General features: G+C 42.6%; 1 protein-coding gene across 2 annotated transcripts in view; it reads left to right on the forward strand.

Moving 5' to 3' along the window:
• Positions 1-24,109, forward strand: part of THOC2 (THO complex subunit 2) — a 1,289,207-nt gene that overhangs the window by 528,907 nt on the left and 736,191 nt on the right. For both annotated transcript variants that reach the window (XM_086918507.1, XM_086918508.1), the window contains exon 20: positions 3,868-4,047. In XM_086918507.1, coding sequence (XP_086774633.1) covers positions 3,868-4,047 — 180 coding nt within the window. The remainder of the gene's footprint in view (positions 1-3,867; positions 4,048-24,109) is intronic.

A 24,109-nucleotide genomic window follows, 5' to 3' on the forward strand; every position in this document is an offset into this window, starting at 1 on the left:
TCGTGCGTCGCCACCTCGTCACCTCGTCACCTCGGCTAAGTCTGCCGTTCTTGGTCGTAGCTCGACGGGGAAAGGCTCAAAAGCAATCAGGGCACCTCAGCAACCCCAATAAAGTCGATTCCGGAGCAAAGATCGCCCCAGGAAAGCTATACAAGGCGATGAAGGGCTCGAGGCGCCGGAGGAGCTCGCAGGCACGTCTTACTCCGTCGCCATCTTGGCCACGCCCCCTAATGCTGATTTTTTACTCTGACAGTGCACGGAGGTCTGCTAACCATAGATCTGTTCCAGTCATCCTTCCCTAAAACTAGGTAAAGTCTAATTGTGTAATAGTTGGCTAGGGACTTTAGCACCCCTGTATTTCCCTAGTAAATGGTACTCCACTTACCTAGGTCAGGGGAACCAAATAGAGTCTCTAAGGATTGCAGCATAACTTATGTCACTCTAAGGGACACACATACAAATACCACACAGACTGCCATTGCAGGCTGCAAGACCTGGTGCAAGCCATGAGTGAAAACACAACATTGCAACTCCTGTGTGTCATACCAAAGTCACAGCATCTAATATATGCAAGTCACCCTTACAGCAGGCCTTAAGCCCTAAGGCAGGGTGCAGTATATTTTATGTGAGGACATGTCTGCATGAGCAGATGTGTCCCTGTGATGTCTCGTTCTATTACTACCAAATGAACTGTGGGGACATACTCAAAGGCAACAAAATTCATTTGAAATTATCAGTTTTAGTAAGTATTTCAACAATAACGCATGTGCAAACAATTACAAACATTATTTGCGTACCACTTATCATGGGTTAAGATGAAACAGTTATGCAGGAGGTGTGTTGCAATGCCAGGTTCTTACACGATTATGTAATCGTGTAAGAACGTAACAATATACATAAACATTTGACTTCATGTAGATAATATGCTTTTTCAAAGGTCCCAATGCATTTCGGGTTTACTACAGAAACCCTTCGTCAGGGGAATTCAATTCTATGAGTATGATGATCAAACATTAGTCACTAGCAACATATGATTTAATTTATATTTTATTTTGTTTATCGAGCATATTTTGTTTATCGAGCATATTTACAACACATTCTATTCATATCATTTCTCTATTTGGTTATATATATCCTCACTCGTTGGATTCACACATCGTTTCACATCACCTTCCGCGGCATTAGAAATACTGCTACTATCCCGTAGTATTCCCGTAGTATTCTGGGTAGGTTTAAACACAACGCGTCCTTGGCGTTCGGAAGCTCCGGCGAGATCGGCTACCTTCTGCCTCCCCACCTCGGGTACGTTTAAAATGCGTGGCATTTTCTCATTTTCAGAACCGTTTCACCCTAAACGCACCAGTTTTTGCTTTTCACTTATTTCTCTATAGATTTCACGAAGCTCTCGTCCCGAGTATTGACGGACGAGAACTCCTTCATGCTTTGGGTAAGCCCTCTACTCTTACTGCTTGTCATTAACTCCACTATTTACTGGTACTATAATATCGGTTATGTTATTTTCTGCAGAGTATTAGAAACCTTTACGCTTCCAGCCACATCCTTGGATTGCCTCACAAGGCAGTTCTTAAGAATTTTTTTCAGGCAAGCTTTATATCGTTTACAAACCATTTTACTCTGGACTATGACATTTTTGACACAAACTGTTCTTTAAGCACAGACTATATTCGCACAGGGGTTCCTATACATTTAATTCATCACCTACTATTGGTTTGGTATCTATCATGCACCTGAGCACATCCCCTTTTTTTCCTTAAAAATACCCACCACAGGCACAAATTCGGGTGCAAATCCTACATGCAAAGCAGTATATTCACTGCATTGTTGTGTTTTAGATTACTGTGGATGCCCTCTTACCTATGAAGATCATCATACTCATAGAATTGAATCCCCCTGACGAAGGGTTTCTGTAGTAAACCCGAAATGCATTGGGGCCTTTGAAAAAGCATATTATCTACATGAAGTCAAATGTTTATGTATATTATGTTCTTACACGATTACATAATAGCAAACTGTTTCATCTTAACCCATGATAAGTGGTACGCAAATAATGTTTGTAATTGTTTGCACATGCGTTATTGTTGAAATACTTACTAAAACTGATAATTTCAAATAAATTTTGTTGCCTTTGAGCATTTGTCACCATTGTTTGTGGTCATACATGAAAAGCTTGTTTTGAGACATTAAGTCCTTTGGCTGTGCACTCCCTCAACTGTGGGTGTCCCCACAGTTCATTTGGTTGATTCAAAGAATGGGAAAGTAGGGTCCTTTTCCATAGATAAAGGGAATAGCACGCAATTCCTTAACACACCCCTTAAATTATCCTAAACATTTTGTTTAAATCAGAACTAAAACGCCTCAACTAAGGTGTGCACCTGCACCACCCCACATTGTAGTCGTTCTATTACTAGACATTACAAGTGAGCAGGGAAGCCCTCTTAGAGTATGTACTGGGCAATTCCCCAGCTACATAATGGCTTCACTGAAATATATGGTATTTGGTGGCAAACATTTTGAATTAATTAACTCACACTGGTTCCAGCGAACATGCACCCATAGGGTACCCTAGACGTATCCCCGGTAATCTACCAGCCGTTAATGTGCTAGTTGAATGGTTCCGTCCAGCCTGCTGCAACAGACAGGTTTCTAACGCCCAGGGGTGTGTGAGCCTTTGCTCTCAGGAGTTCAGGAACAATGCCTCCTCTGAGGAGAGATGCTATCACTTCTCACCCCCGACCCCCGCCCTCCTCCCCCACCCTCCCCGGTGGAAAGGCTGGGGGCTTCAGAGAACCCACCTCTTTTGAATTGCAAAACTGGCTTCTCTCAACGGAGAGTAAGCCGACCCCCTTTGCCCGAGGCCCTTTGGCAACTGGACAGGCGGGAAAATAAATTAGCTATGCAGGAGGTGTGTTGCAATGCCAGGTACCTCTAGGGTGACCCAGTCTGATGTGAACATGACTTTAGAACTTCCACCATATTGTGTGTGGTTGAATTAGAATTCTGGGCCAGGGTGAATCCCACTCCTCAAAAGGAAATGGTCACCTAGAGAGTTTAGTGACCCCAGGGGGTAAGTAGCCCATTGGCTACTATCCCTTCCTCCTCTTAACACCCCAAAATTGACTATTTATGGGACCTCCTGATGCCAAGACATCACATTTTGTGGGACACAAAAGACCGAGTGGAAGAAGACTGCTGACCAGAGAACTGAGGAGCACAACTGACTTGGTGCCAACCCTGCCAAATGCAGTACATGTTTTTCTTCCTTAGGATAACATTGCCACTCCAGAAAATTGACTAAATGTTCATTTTTGAAAACTTTAAAAATTCATAACTCGAAAAGTACTTCTCCCATTCTGATGGTCTTGGTGTCTAAATTTATATAGAAGTATGTGTTATTTTTATATATTGGTGTCAAATTTCTTGGAATGTGTCTCATTTACTGCTTTTGTATGTGTAATACATGCTTAGCATTTCCCTCTGATATTCCTAACTGCTCGCCCACACCACCACAAAAAAGAGCATTTGGGGTGTCATGTATGCCTGTATAATTCCTTTGGGGTTTGCCTAAACTCTCTGCACAGGGTACTTTATTTTGTTGCAGTATATAGAAAACCAGCTTCCCAAAGCCACCATTAACAGCTTTTGTGATGATTTTTGTCCTATTAAGTTATGAAAGTCCATAAAAGTCGAGATCAACATATGCAGTGTCATTATGAAGAATCTTCATTATCTTTAATTCTCTCCAGTATATATATCTTGGAACCAGATCATTTTGTTGTAGATTTGTTGCTTTCTTTACATTTAGATGACCCAACTCTAATCTAGATTTTGTATTTATTTTGACTTTAGGGTGGGTATTTTGGACAGATACGAAACACAAAGAAATCTTCTCAGAGGTTAAAGGATGCATTACTTGACCATGATCTTGCCCTTCCACTCTGCCTGTTGATGGCACAGCAGAGAAATGGTGTTATCTTTCATGAGGGAGGAGAAAAACACTTGAAACTCGTTGGAAAACTGTATGACCAGGCAAGTACTAATTTGTGATGTTTATGTTTGAACTATTGTGAGAAAGTGCACTCTTTCTGCGTGGTTGCCCCCACTTTTTGCTAAACTACTGATGTACTTTGACTGAGTGTGCCCTGTGCCTATGCTCTTTCCCTAAAACTGCAATATAGGTACCCAGGGCACTGTGACCAGGGAAGGCCTGTAAGGGCTGCAGCACTTATTATGCCACCCTTAGAGGTCCTGTACCTTCTCACTCAAACACTGCCTTTGCAGGCTACGTGTTGTGGTGCAGAACAAAGTGAAGAGTCTACATGGCACACATCCCTGTGTGCCATACCTACAACCCACTGCCCTGGCATAGATCAGCCACCCCTGTAGTTTGGCACAATATACTAGTGGTGAGGGTACAGGTGCATGAGGCCTGTACTCCTACAGTGTCTAAGCCAATTCTTAGACCTTGTAAGTGCAGTGCTGTCAGTAAGAGGAAATGGTGCTGGGAGCAAGTTCTCAGCACATTAAACCCACACTGATGCCAGTGTGGGATTTAATGAAAAATGCACACAGAGGGCATCTTTGAGATTCCCCCTGAAAACGAACCTACCACGAGTGTCCAGGCTGAGTAGCTGCTTTTAGCTGACACCACCAGACATGTTTCTGGACCCCTGGGTTGAGAGCCTGCTGCTCTCTGGGGCCTGAACAATGCACATCTCGGGACGAGGTGCCAAGCCTCCTCCCCCAGGATGGGCAGGGTCCACGAAGGGGGGTCTTCAGAGGCTTGCCGCCTTTGTGAGCTTTCCCATGCCCGTTGCTGCTTTCAGGAAATGACCCCTACTTTGGGCAGGAGAATCAACGGGAAAACCAAGTGAGGAAGAGAGGTGTGCCCACCTTTGCCAACCCCACTCCTCAGGTGGGGGAGGCGAGGTGAAGCACAACTCTGTCCCGCCATCTTGCAGATGGGGGACTCGCACAACCAGAGTAAGGTATATGCCCCCCTCCCACTGGAGGAAGGCATAATAGGTGGTGTACACACCCCAAGGAAGGGACCCATTGGTCCCATCCTTTACTTACCTGTAACACCCCTAAATCTAGTATTTAGGGGCACCCCTGAACCTTGCCTGCTCAGACAAGCGACGACCAAGAAGAAAAGGACTGAACAGCTGTGCCGAAGCTAAGAAGAGGAGGGCGCCCACTTATTTGGCCTCAAGCTCTACCGGCCTGTCCCCACCTCAAACCTGAAGAAGCTAAACTCTGGTGTGTCCTGCAGCCAGCAACCTCAAGAATCCTGAGGACCTGCCCTGCCTTCCATGGACAAGACTTTGTCTCCTGTGAACACCGGATTTGTTCATCCACAGATTCCAGCTCTGGCAAAATCTACCAGTCTGCACCTCGCTGCATCCGTTACCACGGCCCGAGTTCGAGTGACCCAACACCACAAGGAGGTCTCCCCGGCTATCCTGACTGGGATTCAGCGATCCCTGAACTGCCTCAAACCTCCAGCCGACGCCTGCAGCCTTAGTCTGGAAGTCCCCCCGCCCACCTCCCCACAACGGTGAACAGGGCTTGTTGGTTTGGGCCCGGTGTTTTATCTTGTAACATTTAGGGATGGCAGTGGTGTTGTCTGGCGACTAGCTGAGGTCCAGCCAAGTTTCTGTGAGGAAGATGACATCCGGGGTGAGAGAGATCATCGTGTCCCGGACCTCTGCGGCATGTTTGTAAAGTGAACGTGTGTTTAGTAGGATGCATTGGAGTTGTGATGTGGTGGTCTCGGTTGATGTAGCGGGTGCGGCCGGGTTTGTGGTGTGTCTGGTGTCATTGACCGCTTCTGTGCTGAAGGTGAAGCAGCAGTGTCTGCAGGAGAACGGTCCTCTGGTGATGCACGGGAATTTACAGCAGTAGTGGTTATGAATGCATCCAGGTTCCAGGGCCTCAGAGTTCAGCAGGGGTATACCTTCATGGGGTGGAAGAGTCAGGTGCCCTGGCACGGAGTACGGTCTAGGTGCAGACGGGCTTGTCTTTGGCCCGGCCTCCATTAAGTAGGTTCTGGGAAGAGGGAGGGACGCTGGGAGGTGGTGGGTGGGACTAGATGAAAGGTGGGAAAATGTGTGGCAAGTGGGAGCGGTAATGGGAAAAACCAAGAAAAAAAACGAAAAAAACACTAAGGAAATGCAGGAGAAATCACTTAGAAACAAGCATTGGCATAGCCAATAGGTCTCGCCTGTGAAACCTTAAAATTGTTTAGCCATGCAACAGTTGATTTTGTTGCACCAAGGGTATTGTGCTGAAAAACTAAATACTTATAAGGTCCCAAAAGCAAGACCTATTGGCTATGCAAATGCTTGTTTTAATGTTTTGTGTGTTTTTGTTTATAAGGAAGGAATGTATGCAGTAATGTCGAAGAATGTTAAATGAAAGCATTCTGTACAGATTGTGTGCACTGTAGTGTACAGCCTAGCTTGACAGCTAGCTTTGTTATGTCATGGTGTTTAGTTTCAAGCCATGTTCTAAATTCTAAATGTGGGAAAGGACATTTGCTTTGTGGAGTTGAAAGATGTGTGGATGCTCCATTAAAGCTTCTTCGTAAATGTTACTTGTTGATCATTGTTATTACCACACAGACTTTTCCTCTGGATTTACCAGTGGTTGAGTCTGGAATCCTGATAGATTGTTTAAGATATCGGTGTAAATATGTTATGCAATGTTCGTCGATGTTCTCAAAGCATTTTTCCTTCACATTAATTTAAGAGAAACTCGAAATGTGCGATTTTCTGTGTTCCTTTGCTTCCAAATGATAGAATATGTATGCAGAACGGGTACAGTGTTCTAGAAGGGAATGATATTTTATAGCTGTCTGACGGGGAGGGAGGGTGTCTATATATATATATATATATATATATATATATATATATATATATAACACGCTAATTCAGCAACCGGCGTCAGTTATTCCCAATAGAATGTTGCAGATTTCCTATGGTAGCTAGGTCCTAACTATAACTACCTACTGGCGACCGCTAGTAGGAGATATATATCTATATATATATATCTCCTACTGGCGGTCGCCAGTAGGTAGTTATAGTTAGGACCTCGCTACCATAGGAAATCCGCAACATTCTATTGGGAAAAACTCTATATATATATCTCCTACTGGCGGTCGCCAGTAGGTAGTTATAGTTAGGACCTAGCTACCATAGGAAATGCGCAACATTCTATTGGGAATAACTTAGACGCCGGTTGCTAAATAGCGTGTAATTTTCCAAAATTTTGGCCAGCTCCGCTCCTTTCCTGAAAGTTTCGAGGGGATTCGTCAAGTGGGGACTGAGAAAAAAGGGGAGGCCCCAAAACGTGTTTTCCCCATGCAATTTTCCATAGGACATTCTGACACGGCTACAGCTCGAACCGCTAAATGGAATTACGCTAAACTTTGCAAAATTGTAGGGACTGGTATGCAGATGTGCCTTTGCTATATTTTGTGAAATTTGCTCCAGTGGTTTTTATGAAAATTAACTTCAAAAACACATATATATCAATAGGCGCACTCTGAGCGCTCTCCGGTACGCGTACCGGGTAACGCACTTGGCGCGCTACGGGAGTGCACGAGCGGAAAGCTGATTGGCTGTTGGATGTCTGTTAACATTCTAAACAGTCCGGAGAGTCCGCCATCTTGTGTCTCGGTAGAATCGAGACACAAGAGGTGAAAATAAAAAGGGGGAAATGTGTAAAAGGGGGCAGGGTACACACCCCCTGACCCCCTAGATTTTTTGAGGTAGGCCTAGAAGGACCCCGAAGGGCAACACACCTTTTTTTTATTTTTTATTTTTTGCAATTTTCGCGGGGTAAGCGCTGGGTGCGTTCCCATGTACGCTCTCAGGTACGCGCACCCTGAGCGCACTACAGAGTAAAACAGTGAAAGAAAATAGTTTTAAATAAGAATTTGGATTGCTTAGAGGTAGGGTAGCTCGAGAAAGAGCTGTTGTGTTATGTGGGTGATTTAAGTACCTACAAGTAGGTACCGATGCAGAGTCTAAATTTCAAGAGAAACTCTGTTCTCCTCATCTGAGAAATGTACATAGTCTCCTCTGTAGATATCTTGCATGTTGTAATGCAAGTTATTGTGGTATATTGAACTCATACCATAGTCTCTCAGGAAAGCAGAAACAGATCCTTTTGGGACCTCCTGAGAAGGTCTAGGGGGTGAGGGGCACTCTAGCCTGCTCCCTTTTCAAGTTTTGAAGTATTACATTTCACTCTCTTCTGAAACTACACAAAATGGCGGCGATAGGGTGCATCAGAGACACAGTGAGAGAAAGGAGGCAGGAGATTAAGAAGAGATGTCAAATATACATTGGTAAAAATTTAGTGGGAGAAGGGAAGTAAATATGAGTAAACTTACTATGTAACATAAAAATGTTGCACTCTATACTATAAGTATTAAATTATACTACAATCACTTCGCTTTTACCTCATTAATTAGAAATAAAAAATGTCAACTAATTTTTAATTTGCAATTAATTTATTGTTCAGATTTTTCATAATTTAATAGAACTTGTAGCATGTCCTCATCTGGAATTTCATCTACAACCATATAATTAATGTCCTCATGAAAAGTGTTCACTGATGTTTGTTGGAATTCTATTTTATCCAAACATTCAATTAATTGTTCGTCTAGAGATTGATTCAAAAAATCTTTTAAGTCATCTCCTCTTGAGGATGAAATGGTGCTTTCAATATCCATGACATTTTCAAGTTATGTTGTAATTTCAAAAGAAATTTCCTTGCTCTCCTCCATTTTAATTTCACATTTCTTGCTGTAAATCGCAGAAAAAAGTAATCACTTTCATTTATCGTTTTTATAAATACATAATATAAAAGTCGCTTAATCAAGTATTTAGTTCTTTAAAATGAATTGGTAGTGTATAGTATGAGGCAGGAACTAGAAATATAAAGCACTGCATGTGATTAAGTGTTTCTTAATCCATAATTATAACAGAATGACTGTAAATAGCTAATAGAAAACCTTTTCCAAATTATCTTAAAGTGTACAACATAGTTCCTCTTACTAATTAACAACTCACCTTTTTGTAAGTAGGAGAAGAGTTAAAACTGTGTTATTCCAAGTCCAGAAATTGAGCACCCAAAAGTCTTCTCAAAAGTACCTCAGACAGGAGTATCACAAAATGGCCGTGTTTTCCTCTCATTTAAGATCTATACATAACCCATCATACTTCATCACATACAAATTCAAAACGTAAGTAACGTTTTGATTGGTTCTAATTTTCAATAGTTTCAAATGTGTTTTGCCCATGCAGTTTTCCATAGGACAATTAGACACGGCTACAGCCCGTACTGCTGAATGGAATTACACCAAACTTGGCAAAATGGTTGGGACTGGTACGTAGTAGGGCCTTTTCCATATTTGTTTATTATTGCTCCAGTGTTTTTTACGAACATTAACTTCAAAAACACATATATATATCTATAGGCACGCTCCGAGCGCTCACCGGTATGCGAACCGGGGAGCGCACCCGGAGAGCTACGGGAGTGCGCGAGTGGAAAGGTGATTGTCTGTCGGATGTCTGTCAACATTCTAAACAGTCCTGAGAGTCTGCCATCTTGTGTCTCGGTAAAATCGAGACACCTGAGGTGAAAATAAAAAGGGGGAAATGATTAAAAGGGGGCAAGGTAGACACCCTCTGACCCCCTAGGTTTTCTGAGGGGGGACTAGAAGGACCCTGATGGGTAAAAAAACTATTATTATTTTTTTTAAATTTTCGCGGGGTAAGCGATGGGTGCGTTCAGGTGCGCTCTCCGGGACGCGCACCACGGGGAAAAACAGTGTAAAAATATAATTTAGAGTGCTTAGAGGTAAGTTAGCTCTGAAAAGAGCTGTTATGTGGCCGTTTTTTGTACCTACAAGTAGGTACCAATGCAGAGTCTCAAATTCAAGAGGAAGACTCTTTTCCCTTCATCTGTAAAATGTACACCATCTCTCCTATAGATGCCTTGCATGTTGTAACGCAAGTTGTTGTGGTATATGGAACCCATACCATAGTCTCTGAGGAAAGCAGAAACAGATGTATTCACATTGTTCCTTGCTTTCTCAATCTGTGGACAAAATTGGTTGGACCAGTTCCATTTTTGCCTTTGGCATATATTAGAAAATACCAGGGCAGTTTTGGGAAAAAGTGACATCAATTGCCCAAAGATGTCCTTTAAAAGCAATTTCAGACCTACCCCAGTCAAAGTGCCCAGGTCATTGCCACCATAGTGCACAATTATGAGGTCAGGGTGTGGTAGCTGCATAAAGGATTTTACCAATGGTATCAATTGGTGACTTCTCAATCCTCTTTGTCCAATCCCCACAATGTCCACATTTGGTAAATCAAGGTTGCAGAAATAGCGCTCTTGCTGCGCTCTCGGGTGAGCTTACCGGTGCGCGAACCCTGAGCCTCTAAGACAAAATGATTAAAAAAAAAAACTTACACTAAAAATACATTGGGGAAAAAAAATGTTAAGAAAAAAATAATAATAAATAGTTAAAAAAAACAGCTAATAAAAAAATTCAATTTAAAAATCGTAGGTTACAAACTTGACATACAAAGGAATTAGCATTTAAAAAACCTTTGAAATTCACTGAAAAAACCATAGGTTTCACATTTGTTATAGTTAGGAATTAGCATTTAAAAAACCTTTGAAATTAACTGAAAAAACCATAGGTTTCAAAATCGTTATAATTGGGAATTAGCATTTAAAAAACCTTTGAAATTCACTGAAAAAACCATAGGTTTCACACCAGTTATAGTTAGCTAAACATTTTACTCGTACAAAACCATTGAAATTCCCACGTTATAGTTAGTTGGACTCACTATAACTCGCGCGCCCGCAATCCACTGCTGATTATGTCACATATTACATCATTCATGACATGGTCAGTGACATCACTGATCAAGGCAGGGATCTGCCGAAACGCGTCGTGAAGATTTTGGTGGCGTCTTAAGAAAATAAATTAAATAGCACCAAGCTGGGTCTGCCTCGTCTTCTTGTGCAAATCTGGCAGGAATTTGTGGTTGGATCGAACGCTATTGGAAAAAAAAAAAATATATATATATATATATATGTATGTATATATGTATTTGTGTATATATGTATGTATATATGTGTGTGTATATGTATGCATGTATGTATTTATGTATGTATATATATATATGTATGTATGTATATATGTGCGTATATATGTGTGTGTATATATATATGTGTATATGTATATGTATTTGTGTATATATGTGTATATGTATATATATATATATGTATTTATTTATTTTTTAAACTTATATGGCGCGAACAGCTACCCAAAAAGGGTTTCCCGGCGCCTAAGAGCACAGCATCATGGATGGAATAATATAGCAGAGGTCGTTCAAGGTTACTGATCGAACAACCAGGTCTTTATCTCTTTACGGAACCTGGAGAGACTTCCCTCCTTTCGTATGTGAAGTGGTAGTGAGTTCCAGATAGTGGGACCCTGATGGGCAAAGGATCTACCTCCCATCCTGGAGAGCTTGAATCTAGGTACACAGAACTTTTCAGCTGATTGGGACCGTAGGTTTCTTGTTGGGATATAGGGGTGAGCTAGTGTCTGAAGGTATTTAGGAGCGGTACCTGATTTGATTTTAAACATGTAGTTTAAGGCCTTAAAGCTGATACGATTTTCCACCCTCAATCAGTGCAGTTCACGTAAGTAGGGGGACACGCTGGTGTTTTTAAGTATATGGCAAAGAAGTCGGGCAGCCGTATTTTGTACTAGCTGCAATCTTTTTTATGACTGCCTTGTTTGCCCCCAGATACAAGATGTTCCCGTAGTCAAGCCGGGATGTAATTAAGGCATTGACTACTGTTTTTTGCATGGGGATAGGCAGCATCCACAGGATCTTCTTGAGCCATTTTATGATGGAAAAGTAGAGACCCACTACTTTGCTCGCCTGTTGCTTCATGGACAGAGTATTGTCCAGAATTACTCCCAAATTTCTTGCATGAGGCACTGGTGTTGGAAGATCACCCATCTGGGCAGGCCAGTGTGATGTACTCCAGAGCTCTGGCTGTTTGCCCAGAAGGAGGATCTCCGTCTTGTCTCCATTTAATTTCAACTGGTTAGTTGTCATCCAGTTGAAGATGTTTAGGAGACCATCTTTAAGAGAGGACGAAGATGATGATTTGGGATTCAGACAATGAAAAGACAGTTTGTGAGTCGTCTGCATACGTCATAAAGGTGAGTCCCGCTTTTTCCACTAGATCTGCTAAGGGTCTAAGAAATAGATTGAAAAAGAGTGGGCTAAGGATGGAGCCCTATGGTACTCCATGGGGGCAGTTGAAATGTCCAGAGCATGCAGCGGCAGATGCTATTTGGTATGTACGTTGGCTCAGAAAGGATCTAATCCATTGCAGGGCAGTTCCACAGATTCCATTTTTTTCAAGCGTGGCGAGTAGCCTTTTATGCGACAGTGTCAAAGGCTGCACTTAGGTTGAGTAAAATAAGCGCAACCGTATGACCGTCGTCGATGAGTTTCTTGATAGTTTCAGAGACCCCCAGCAGGGCAGTCTCTGTGGAGAAACCCGCTCGGAATCCTGACTGGGTAGGATGGAGAAGGGTGTTTTCATCTGAAAAAAGGGTAAGGGCTGAGTGTACATGTCTTTCCAGACATTTGGAAAAAGCTGGTAGGAGTGAGATGGGCCTATAGTTGGCTAGTTGTTCCTGATCTGCTGTGGGTTTTTTCAACAGTGGGGTCACTATGGCGTGTTTCCATAAGGTAGGAACTGTGGCCAACTCAAGGGATGAATTTAGAGTATCTGCAATAATTTCAAGGGCGGGCGTATCCAATAGTTTTACTATATTGATTCGAATGGGATCCTGTGGAGAGCCAGATCTAATCGACTTCATGAGGGAGATAAGAGTGTCGATTGTAATGGGCGGCCAGTTTTGTAAGGTTTGATTTATAGTCGGAGTATACTCCCAATTTTCCGTCGAAGTAGTGTCACGATTGTTCTTATCTATCTCAATGATTAATTTATCAATTTTATCAGAGAAAAATTGGGCTAGGTCCTGACACTGCTTCTCATTTAGAGGGCGTGATGGGGCTGTAGTCTGCGCACCCGCAAGATCTTTGACCGTGTTAAACAAAGTTTTAGCTTTGTTTACAGCTCCCATGATGGTATTGGCTACATACGTGGCACGTGCTTTTTTACATGCGGTATGGTAGAGATTTCTAGCTGTATTGTACCTAGTTTTTTTATCATGGTCGAAGTCTTTGCGCCATGCTCTTTCAAGAGCCTTACATTTGTTTTTTTCCACTTTAAGTGAGTCATTAAACCATGGGGCGAGAGGACGATGTATATTGCCCTTGGAGTTGGGAGTGGGTAGACAGGACTCAGCCGCATTGGTAAGCCATAGTTGGGTGGCAGTAGCAATACTTTCCATATTTTGGTTCTTTTTGGGCAGGTTCATACTGAGTGCCATGTTAAGTTTAGAGATATCTTGGGATTTCCAATTTTTCCTCAATGAGGCCGGTAACATATTATGGTCAGTGGAAGTAATGCGTGGTTTGAGAGTAAATTTAATTAAAAAATGATCAGACCAGCATACAGGAGTGGTGTCCTTCCAGGTAAGTTGTGGGAGGTTCGACAGTAGTGGGTCCAGTAAATGTCCTGCCTTATGGGTAGGTCCTGAATTGAGGAGATGTATATTTAGTGCTGTAAGATCTTCTAACAGATTGGCACAAGTCGTATTTGATTTGTCTTCTAGATGAAGATTTAGGTCTCCAATGATAGAGAAGTTTTTTGACGCCAAAAGAAAAGGGGTGATGTAATTGGCCAATTCAGTAGCCCATTTAGCGCAGTTTCTGGGAGGCCGGTATATGAGAATGCCAGAAAATGTCAAGTTGGGATTCAGACAGATTTTTAATAATGCAGTTTCAAACTCCGGGATTACTAGTGGCTCTAGCGTGCATGTATATTTTTTGTTATATGCAATAGCAATTACACCCCCCGTTTTGCGGGTTCTATCCACCCTGACAATCGCATCATTGGGGGGAAGGGCCGTAGCTACGTCAGGGCCAGAGCTTGCATGCAGCCAGGTTTCTGTGAGAAATAATGCACTAGGTTTATCGTCCACTAATAGGTAAAAAATGTCTAACCTGTGCATGGGCAGGGAAAGACAGTTTATACTGTAGGACAAACAATTTTCGTCAATAGGAGAGAGCTGTTTGAATAACTTACCACGCCTAGTTCTACGAGGGGGATAGGGTTGGAAGGATTGCAACTGCAATGAGGGCAGGTGGCTGTTCCCGTGTGCGGGATGTCGAGTAGAATACAGTTGTCATTTAGTATAGGGCGTAGTGCCTTAATCTGGTCAGGAGACAATACCTGTGAAGGCCTGGCTTTGGGGGCATGGCCTTCCGCCCCGTGCCCCGTCCTGGCACGGACGGGCACAGACGGGCTAGTCTTAGGCGTGTCTTCGGCGCGGGGTCGGCGCGGGCGCTGCGCGTCATCGCTGTGCGTATTAGGCATCGTCAGAGTTTTGTAGGGTCCGTGCTAGCGATCAGCACCGCCTCCCAGACTCTAGACCAATCAGTGCCCGGCACCGGGAAGAACCTGGAAGAAGGTAGCGCCCTGCACCCTCCACAACAAAAAAGCCTAACGCTTGCGGTGGACCGGGGTAGCAGGGGCTGCAAGAATCGCCACAGAGGTTTGTAGAGTGCAATCAAATTTAAAAGAGCAACAAAGATTTTAAAAATGCAAAGTACAAATTCACATACAGTTTTTTAAAAGGTCGCTTAGTCGCGCTTCGTGCAATTATTAAGTCAATCTCCGCATAAGCGTATATGTGTGTGTATGTATATATATATATATATATATTATATATCATATCAAATCAAATCAAAACAGACTTTATTCGGTAATATTTCAACCATAAAAGTACAATAAAAATATACAGTACATACATCAAATTACATTATAAATTCAGAGGATAAAAGAACTGTGATCATTACATACAGTGATTCAGTCATTGGTCCAGACAAAGTCGCAGTTTAAGAGCCAGTTTTAAAAATTCAAGAACTTGAAGGACACTGTTGCTATATAGCAGTTGTAAGTATAAAAAGGCTGGTCGTATCTGTTTAAAATTCATTTCTTTTAAAAGAGCAATTAAAAATAATGTTATATGTTGGAATGTGGCGGGCTTAGAAAATAAAATGCAGGATGATAGTTGGTTAGCCTATATTAGGGGCTTCCAAATCATTTGTTTACAAGAGACTTGGTCAGTGAAATGTGATATTCAAATGGATGGCTACAAGGCATATGTTGTACCTGCTGTACCAGTAACCCGGGGTAGATCAAAGGGGGGTATGGTAATGTTTATATCGGTAGCACTGAAATGCACAACTGTAAGTAGGCCTTCAAGTAATCTTGGCATACAAGGTCTAGTTTTATCTGCGGGTAACTGCAAGGTTGGTCTGATCAACTTTTATAACTCCACTAATAATGTTACTAGTTACGGCAATTCCGAATCCTTAAGTGAGTATATAGGCACTTCAATGAGGGATTGTTCACACAACTTGTTGATCATGGGCGATTTCAATACTCATTTATGTAGTGATCCCCTAGACAAAAGCCTTCTGGAACTGTATTGTCCCAGAATTAACGGTCTACATTTAGAACATACCGTGGAAGGGACACTTTTTAACAACCTACTCAACGAACATGGTCTCACGATTGCAATGACTTTATGTGATCCCTCAAAGCGCTTCTGCACCCCTACTTTTAAAGGGCACGGGAAGGGGACATTTATTGATTACATGTTGTTAACCGCCCCCATGCAAGTGTTTGTGCGTTCATTCTCCATAGATAGTAATCCACTCAGTGATCATAATCCCTTGACTATACATCTAGGGGGGCCCTGGGTGGAAAGAGAAGGACGTAATTTAGGTCGGGGTAGGGTTACAGCTACGGACGGTAGACGTCGTTTAAAATGGTCTATGTGTACCCCGGCCCTCATATATCAGAATATTCAAACTAACTGCAGTGATATCATTGCCAGATGCACCCAAGCTGATTCAGACCCAGCCCAGGTTCTATCGGATTTCAAAAGCTTAACTGACAACATAGCTATTTCAATGACAGAACCTCTAAAATATAGAGGTAGGGAGGGCCCAAGGTGGTTCAATAAGGAATGCTCCAAAGCAGCCCGTGATCTCAAAGCAGCCTTGTTGCTAAAACCTCGTAACAAGGAATTAGTTCAGAGATCACGTAAAGAATATAAATCAGTCATTGTATCTAGAAAGGAGGCACTGAGGAATGAGGCCTGGGGTGAGATCCTGGAACCACAAACACTGAAAAACAGTGCTAGATTCTGGGCGGTGCTAAAGAAACCCTTCCTGGTGAAAGACTCAGGGGAAGGGTTAGAATGTGTCATCACAAAAGAGGAATGGGTTGCTCATTTTAAACAACTGTATGGGGGGGGAGAAATTAATGTGGTACCTTATGAATGCACTGTTGGGGGTCCTTGTATGAATGTTAGCATAGGAGAGGTCGTGATGGGTATCGAGGGGCTTACAGCGGGCAAATCACCTGGTCCGGATGGGATACCCCAGGATCTCTTTAAATCTGATCCTAACTTTTGGGCACCGATTGTCGCGGCAGTTATTAACGCAGCCGCAAGGGCAGGGTGCCCGACGTCATGGGGTCTCTCCACAATTGTGCCCATATTTAAAAAGGGGGACAGGGACAGTCTCCTTTGTTACAGGCCTATCTCCCTGATCAATTCTGTGGCCAAACTGGTGGGGAGAATAGTATTGCGGCGATTACTTGAGTGGACACGGGACAAAAATATCATGTCCATCGCCCAATATGGCTTCTGTAATGGCCGCTCGACTACAACACAATGCCTGAATCTCTTCTTATTACTAAGTAAATATACCATCGTTAAAAAAGGCACAGTCTACTTAGCCTTCATGGACCTATCCTCAGCTTTCGACTGTGTTAACAGGGGGAAGCTGTGGGGGTCCATGAAGGACAAGGGAGTGGACAATGATATTATAAACTTTCTGGCTGACCTCCATAATAACACCAGTGCAAATGTAAGGTATTGCCAAGACTTATCTGTAACTGAGGATTTTAGAACCGGGAAGGGGGTTAGGCAAGGATGCATACTGGCCCCCTTCCTTTTTAATTTTTATATAAATGAGTTGGATGGTGTTTTACGGGAGGTAAAATCAGACAGCCCAAGAGTGGGGACTAGAAGCATTCCAGTCTTGTTATACGCAGACGATGCGGTACTGTTAGCAAGAACTGAAAAACGCCTTCAATTGCTACTTAATGCATTCAAAAAATTTATGGAAGATAGGGATTTGTTAGTGAACAACTCCAAATCGTTCATCATGCAGGTAGGGAAACAGCCAAAGAGACTGTAGCAGGGTTTCCGTTCTCCCACAGAACTGTGCATAGAGATCTAGAACCTCAGTGAGTTAGGATGATCCAAAAACTCATCTCAGTGTCAGAAATCTCGTTACCTAGCTAGCTACAGTGTCTCATGGATCATTATGGAATGATCCATGTATTAGACAAACCAGAACATGATCTTTAGAATACCTCAGGAGTCGTGGAACACATGAACACTCTTTCGTTATATAATCATTTCAAACCAAAACTGAGAGTCAAAGAACACAAGTGCAAGTTTGAAATATTTATTATTCAATGCAAAGTTCTCAAACGCAGTATCTTGTATAATACCAAAATGCAGATTATAAAAATCAGAGTCAGCAGCATAGTCACTAATCCATAGTAAGCAAAAGGTGCTAGCATGTTATAATGCAATTTCTATAGAAATCTATATCACCTATATTTCGCGCACCCTATCTAGCATATTATATTATATCTAAGAAGGTCTCATTCGGGCTTTAGCAGGGCGGCCCCATACCTCTCAATGTCAGTAGGAGCAGTTCACATCAACCGCTACCAGCTCTCTTCATGCGCAGCACCAAGTGTCTGCGTTCATTCCGTGTAACTCTATCTTAAACCCGCGTAGAGCCCAAAATGTTGGCATCAACATTATTTGTGTTATGTCTAATGTCTAATGTGGTGCGAGGATCAGACCTCCTAGCAACCTTGTGTTAGGTTAATCTTAGAGTGTGCAGCTCTCAGTGTGCAGACAGTTGTACCAAGTGTACCAGGCAAAGCTGATAGCATAGGAATAACATATTATTCTCAAATAAAGCAACTCGCCGCTTCTAGGGTGAAAGCTACAACAACAAGTACGTGTCGTGTGCAAAACTGAAGCCGAAGGCAAAACGGCTGTTTAAACATGTAATACACTCATGCTAACTTAACGCAATATATGTAATGAAGTATCCATATGACACCCCCCCATTGGTCCGAGCACCGCCAATTATAAGGGAAAAGGCAATACTAAATCAGATACAAAAATTGAAAGCAAAATTCAATAATCTTGAGCAAAAATAAGCTAAAATATGTATGAATGAATATGTATGAATGAATATGTATGAATGAATATGTATAAATGCCTACAGTGGCCTCAATTCTAAATAAAAAAACCACAAAAAACCCTTGAATCAAAAGTCATCCGCCAGGTCTCAAAATTACGAAATGTAGAACCAGGTCTCATCCTTTCAAATGTTTGTAAGAGAAAAACCAAGGCACTTATCCGATATCCAAAGTCATGTGCCACCTAGACGTTATCTCCAGCGACATCACGTGAGTGAACTCTCCATCAGCTGAACATAGTTCATCTCTCCAATTCAGCGAGGGGAAAGTCATATTTCACCACAAAGCATTCCTCCCAGGCATCTCACGATTGGAAAGTATATGCAAAGAAAGTTGCAACAGCCTCCAGTATGAAATCACTGCCATCATCCGAAAATAGTTCAGCCATCCAATTTAGCAATGGGAAAGAACATACGTGCTCCTCCAGCATCGGATCCTCCTGCAACGTCAGAGGACAACTCGGTGGGTTCACCAGATCGCTGTGTGTCAGAAAGGCATTCGCCGCTGCAGAGATCTCCCATTGTCCCAGAACTCCATTTATCGCTGCCAAGGCCATAAGTCTCTCGCCAGAACAGATCAGCTCGTGAGCCACAACGGGACGCATTAGCTGATCAAAATCGACGTCAGGAGCAGTCCTCAAGCATAGGCATAAATCAATGGCCCAATCGAACTCGCAGCTCAGGCAGTGAAACACAGGTTGGACACACGTGAAGTCGGTGAACCGAAATGACAATCTATAGGCCGTGCTTAATGCTGCAAGCGGCAATGTTCCATAGTAATTGAGCATCCGATTACGGCACAGTGTCAGGAGGCGTTGAACGGCGTCTTGCGCAGGATGGGCATCCATGTTTTATGAAGAAAAACACCAACAGGAAGCCTGCGGCTACAGCCAGCAATACAGGTATTCCACCAAACAAACTCCCAAAAATAGTGTGGAAAAACGTGGGAATGAGACCAAAAACTTTTTCAAACGTAGTCACGAGGCCACTGCTTACTAGTTTAAAAAAATGTGCCAGCCCAGTCATTGAAGAAGCATTAAAAATCTGGTGTACCAGCTCGCAGAAATGAAATGGCAAATCAGTGTTTAAAAGCGCCTGCACCTCTGTGCGGGTGTTAGCTATGTGAAGGACATAAGTTTCCCGGGCCGAACTCAGGGTCACTTGTTTTTGAGACAAAAGAGCCCTTATTCTGCTTAAACCATTGAATTTCGCTTCCAAGGTTGGGATCCGTGGCCAGATGGAGACATCTGAAGAGCCATGCGTGGGTGGGTATAGGACGTTCTTGCAGCACACTACACGCTCTGATACAGTAACTATATAAGCCACACCAATTAATAAACCACAACATAATTCGTTGTTTAAAAGCAAATAACTACCATTAGCTAATAAAGTAAATGTGGGAACTACTGCTGGAACTGGCATGCCTTTTAAAACACATGCTAAATTTGGGCGGTCCTGATTACAAGAACCGTGTAACTGAACGTGTCTGCATATTAATGAATGGTCAGGTGACTGTGTGCATTCCTCACCATTAAGATTCACTTCTTTTCCATCTTTCAGACATCTGTATGTGTATGGTAATGACCATGCCTCATGTAGGAATGCATTGCCTAGTGGCTCATATCGTCCTATAGCAATATACCGCATACAGTTAGTAAATTTATATAAAGGAAATGGTAATGTAATTAAACCATGAATAAGCCACGTGGCAGTGGTAGTTTCAGCAACAGAGAAAGGTAAGGATTCTAGCTTCTCAATATGTAACATAGAAAACGATGCATCACGCATTGAAAGCATGCGCTGTTTATCAGTAAGATTAAAAGGGGCAAAAAGTGATGAAACGTTCAATGAGGTCCAGGGAACTCGACCAGCCTTAATTGTCTGTAGAGTCCAGGCAAACTGCATTACAGAACGTAATTGATTTTGACCATGGTATAACGTGGACACTTCATCATCACGTTGGGCGCCATGTAGCAGGGTTTCCGTTCTCCCACAGAACTGTGCATAGAGATCTAGAACCTCAGTGAGTTAGGATGATCCAAAAACTCATCTCAGTGTCAGAAATCTCGTTACCTAGCTAGCTACAGTGTCTCATGGATCATTATGGAATGATCCATGTATTAGACAAACCAGAACATGATCTTTAGAATACCTCAGGAGTCGTGGAACACATGAACACTCTTTCGTTATATAATCATTTCAAACCAAAACTGAGAGTCAAAGAACACAAGTGCAAGTTTGAAATATTTATTATTCAATGCAAAGTTCTCAAACGCAGTATCTTGTATAATACCAAAATGCAGATTATAAACATCAGAGTCAGCAGCATAGTCACTAATCCATAGTAAGCAAAAGGTGCTAGCATGTTATAATGCAATTTCTATAGAAATCTATATCACCTATATTTCGCGCACCCTATCTAGCATATTATATTATATCTAAGAAGGTCTCATTCGGGCTTTAGCAGGGCGGCCCCATACCTCTCAATGTCAGTAGGAGCAGTTCACATCAACCGCTACCAGCTCTCTTCATGCGCAGCACCAAGTGTCTGCGTTCATTCCGTGTAACTCTATCTTAAACCCGCGTAGAGCCCAAAATGTTGGCATCAACATTATTTGTGTTATGTCTAATGTCTAATGTGGTGCGAGGATCAGACCTCCTAGCAACCTTGTGTTAGGTTAATCTTAGAGTGTGCAGCTCTCAGTGTGCAGACAGTTGTACCAAGTGTACCAGGCAAAGCTGATAGCATAGGAATAACATATTATTCTCAAATAAAGCAACTCGCCGCTTCTAGGGTGAAAGCTACAACAACAAGTACGTGTCGTGTGCAAAACTGAAGCCGAAGGCAAAACGGCTGTTTAAACATGTAATACACTCATGCTAACTTAACGCAATATATGTAATGAAGTATCCATATGACAAGACAATATACTTTTAAATTAGATGAGACAGTTATACCACTTTCAAGTACATTCTCCTATTTGGGAGTACTCTTTGACTCTAAACTATCCTGGGCCCCCCAACTCGCAAAGAAAAAATGTGATGTTTCAAAGGTTAATGCCTCCATTTTTAATTTTGCGTCTAAGCTTGGCAAAAAACCAACGGCTGCTATGATTAAATTGTATGAAGTAAAATCTGTAGCTACCGCAGCATATGGGAGTGAGCTTTGGGGCTATATGGTGGGGGAACAACTTCAGACCACAGAAAATCTGTTTTATAAACGGCTTTTGTGCGTTTCGGCCTCTACCTCAAACTTTATAGTACATGAGGAACTAGGAGTAGGGTACCTGAGTGATATCCTGACCCTACGACCTCTGTTATGTTGGCTGAAAATGTGGTTATGTGAGGAAATCCCCCTAACACACTTAATTGTTAAGGATTTCCTGGCTCTTGAGCACGCTTCACGCACTCCCTGGCTGAAGTACTTAAAATCATGTTTTACCGAGATGGGCCGCCCGGAACTATTTGAACACCCAGAAGGAATTGTGAAGGCGGATATTGACTTAGTTAAGCAGGTGTTCTTTCAGCGTAAGAAGGCTGAGAGGGAGGGTGTTGAGCTACAAAAAGTTAGTGTGAGGAAATTCATCATGGTAAAAACATGTTTGACAACAGAGCCTTATCTACTCGGCACTTTCAGCACCCATGATAAATTCCTGCTTACAAGATTCAGATTTAATCAGTTTCAACATCTGCTCATCAGACCCAAAAAGGAGAGCTTCTGTAAACATCCTCTGTCCTGTGGCTGCGACGGTAAGTCTCCACAGGACATGATGCATTTTATGTTCTTATGTAAATACTATGAATTCCCCCGTAAACGCTTTTTAATTGCTCTTTTAAAAGAAATGAATTTTAAACAGATACGACCAGCCTTTTTATACTTACAACTGCTATATAGCAACAGTGTCCTTCAAGTTCTTGAATTTTTAAAACTGGCTCTTAAACTGCGACTTTGTCTGGACCAATGACTGAATCACTGTATGTAATGATCACAGTTCTTTTATCCTCTGAATTTATAATGTAATTTGATGTATGTACTGTATCTTTTTATTGTACTTTTATGGTTGAAATATTACCGAATAAAGTCTGTTTTGATTTGATTTGATTTGATTTGATATATATATATATATATGTATATGTATATGTATATATGTATATGTATATGTATGTATATATATGTATATGTATGTATATATATATATATGTATGTATATATATATATATGTGTATATATATATATAACAGCAGAAAAGCTGCGGTGGTTTTGCAGTGCTGCTGGGTTCTCAAGCGCTTCATACAAACCCACTCCCAAAAAAGTTTTTTTAAAGTCTCCTTCGGAGGAGCGGAGTGGCTATGCCAGCAAGAGTCCAGGCCTAGGTCCCCTAAAAGGTGTTTTATGTCCTTCAGCCATTTGATGCTACGCCAACCGTCAGAGTGCATCACCTCTGGCAGACCATTGGCATAGGATTTTAGCTCCGGGACCCTCCACAAACGTGCCCAAAGCAAAAGGGGTCGAAGCCGAGCCTGGTCCCTTATGGCTTTGCAGCCAGTGTCCATGAGCACTGGGATGGTCGGGCTACTCGATGGAATGGCAAGGAGATCCTTGATGAATTTATTTTCAGCCTTGCTCAGTGAGTCAACTTTGCCCGAGCCCCACAGTTCCGCTCCATAAAGTGCCGCATGGACCGCTCGTGCTTTGTATATCTCAAGTAGAGGGGCAACACAATGTTTTGAAGAGTTGTTAAACTCCTTAAGAAGGGCGCCCCCCACCCTTTTGTGGGCCAGTGTCATTTTGTCAATGTGGGCAGTCCAGCTCATCGCGTCGTTCAGTCGGATTCCCAGATAATCAAATTCTGCCACTCTTTCTAGAGGTATGGAGTTCAGAATGGGAGGGCGGCCAAGTTTGCGAGGTGGATGCATAACTAGGTACTTAGTCTTATCTACGTTGATGACAAGGCCCTTAGTGGTACAGAAGTCCTGAAAGCGGTTCAGCAGTGTCTGGAGACCTTGGGGGGTTTTAGAGATGAGGAGGGTGTCGTCGGTGAACAACAAGGTTGGAATTTTTACTCCTCCCAGGGTGGGAGCGTCTGCTGGTTCGCCCAGTAGGTAATCTACCACCCCGTTGATGTAGAGGGAGAATAAGGTAGGGGCCAGAACGCAGCCCTGCCTTGCACCCCTCTCGACCCTGATCTTATCGGTCTTTTCCCCGTTCAACCCCCATCTAACCTGAGCATAGGTGTTAGAGTGCAGGTTGATAAGGAGGTTTAATATGTACGGGGGCATCCCTAGACCGTAAAGGACCCTCCAGAGTTCCTCCCTAGGTACCAGGTCAAAGGCAGTCTTGAGGTCAATAAAGGCCAAATAAAGACTGCCTTTGCCCAGTACCACCACCTTCCAGTATAATAACAAGAGCCTGAAAACCTGTTCGATAGTTCCTGTACCTGAACGGAACCCAGCTTGCATATCGGACAGGATGTGATTATCGTCCACCCATTGGGAGATCCTCCCTAAGATGGCTTTCCCCGCCAATTTCTGGCTTGAAT

This window comes from Lissotriton vulgaris, chromosome 4_1 (assembly GCF_964263255.1).
Source record: "Lissotriton vulgaris chromosome 4_1, aLisVul1.2, whole genome shotgun sequence".
Classification (NCBI taxonomy): Eukaryota; Metazoa; Chordata; class Amphibia; order Caudata; family Salamandridae; genus Lissotriton; species Lissotriton vulgaris.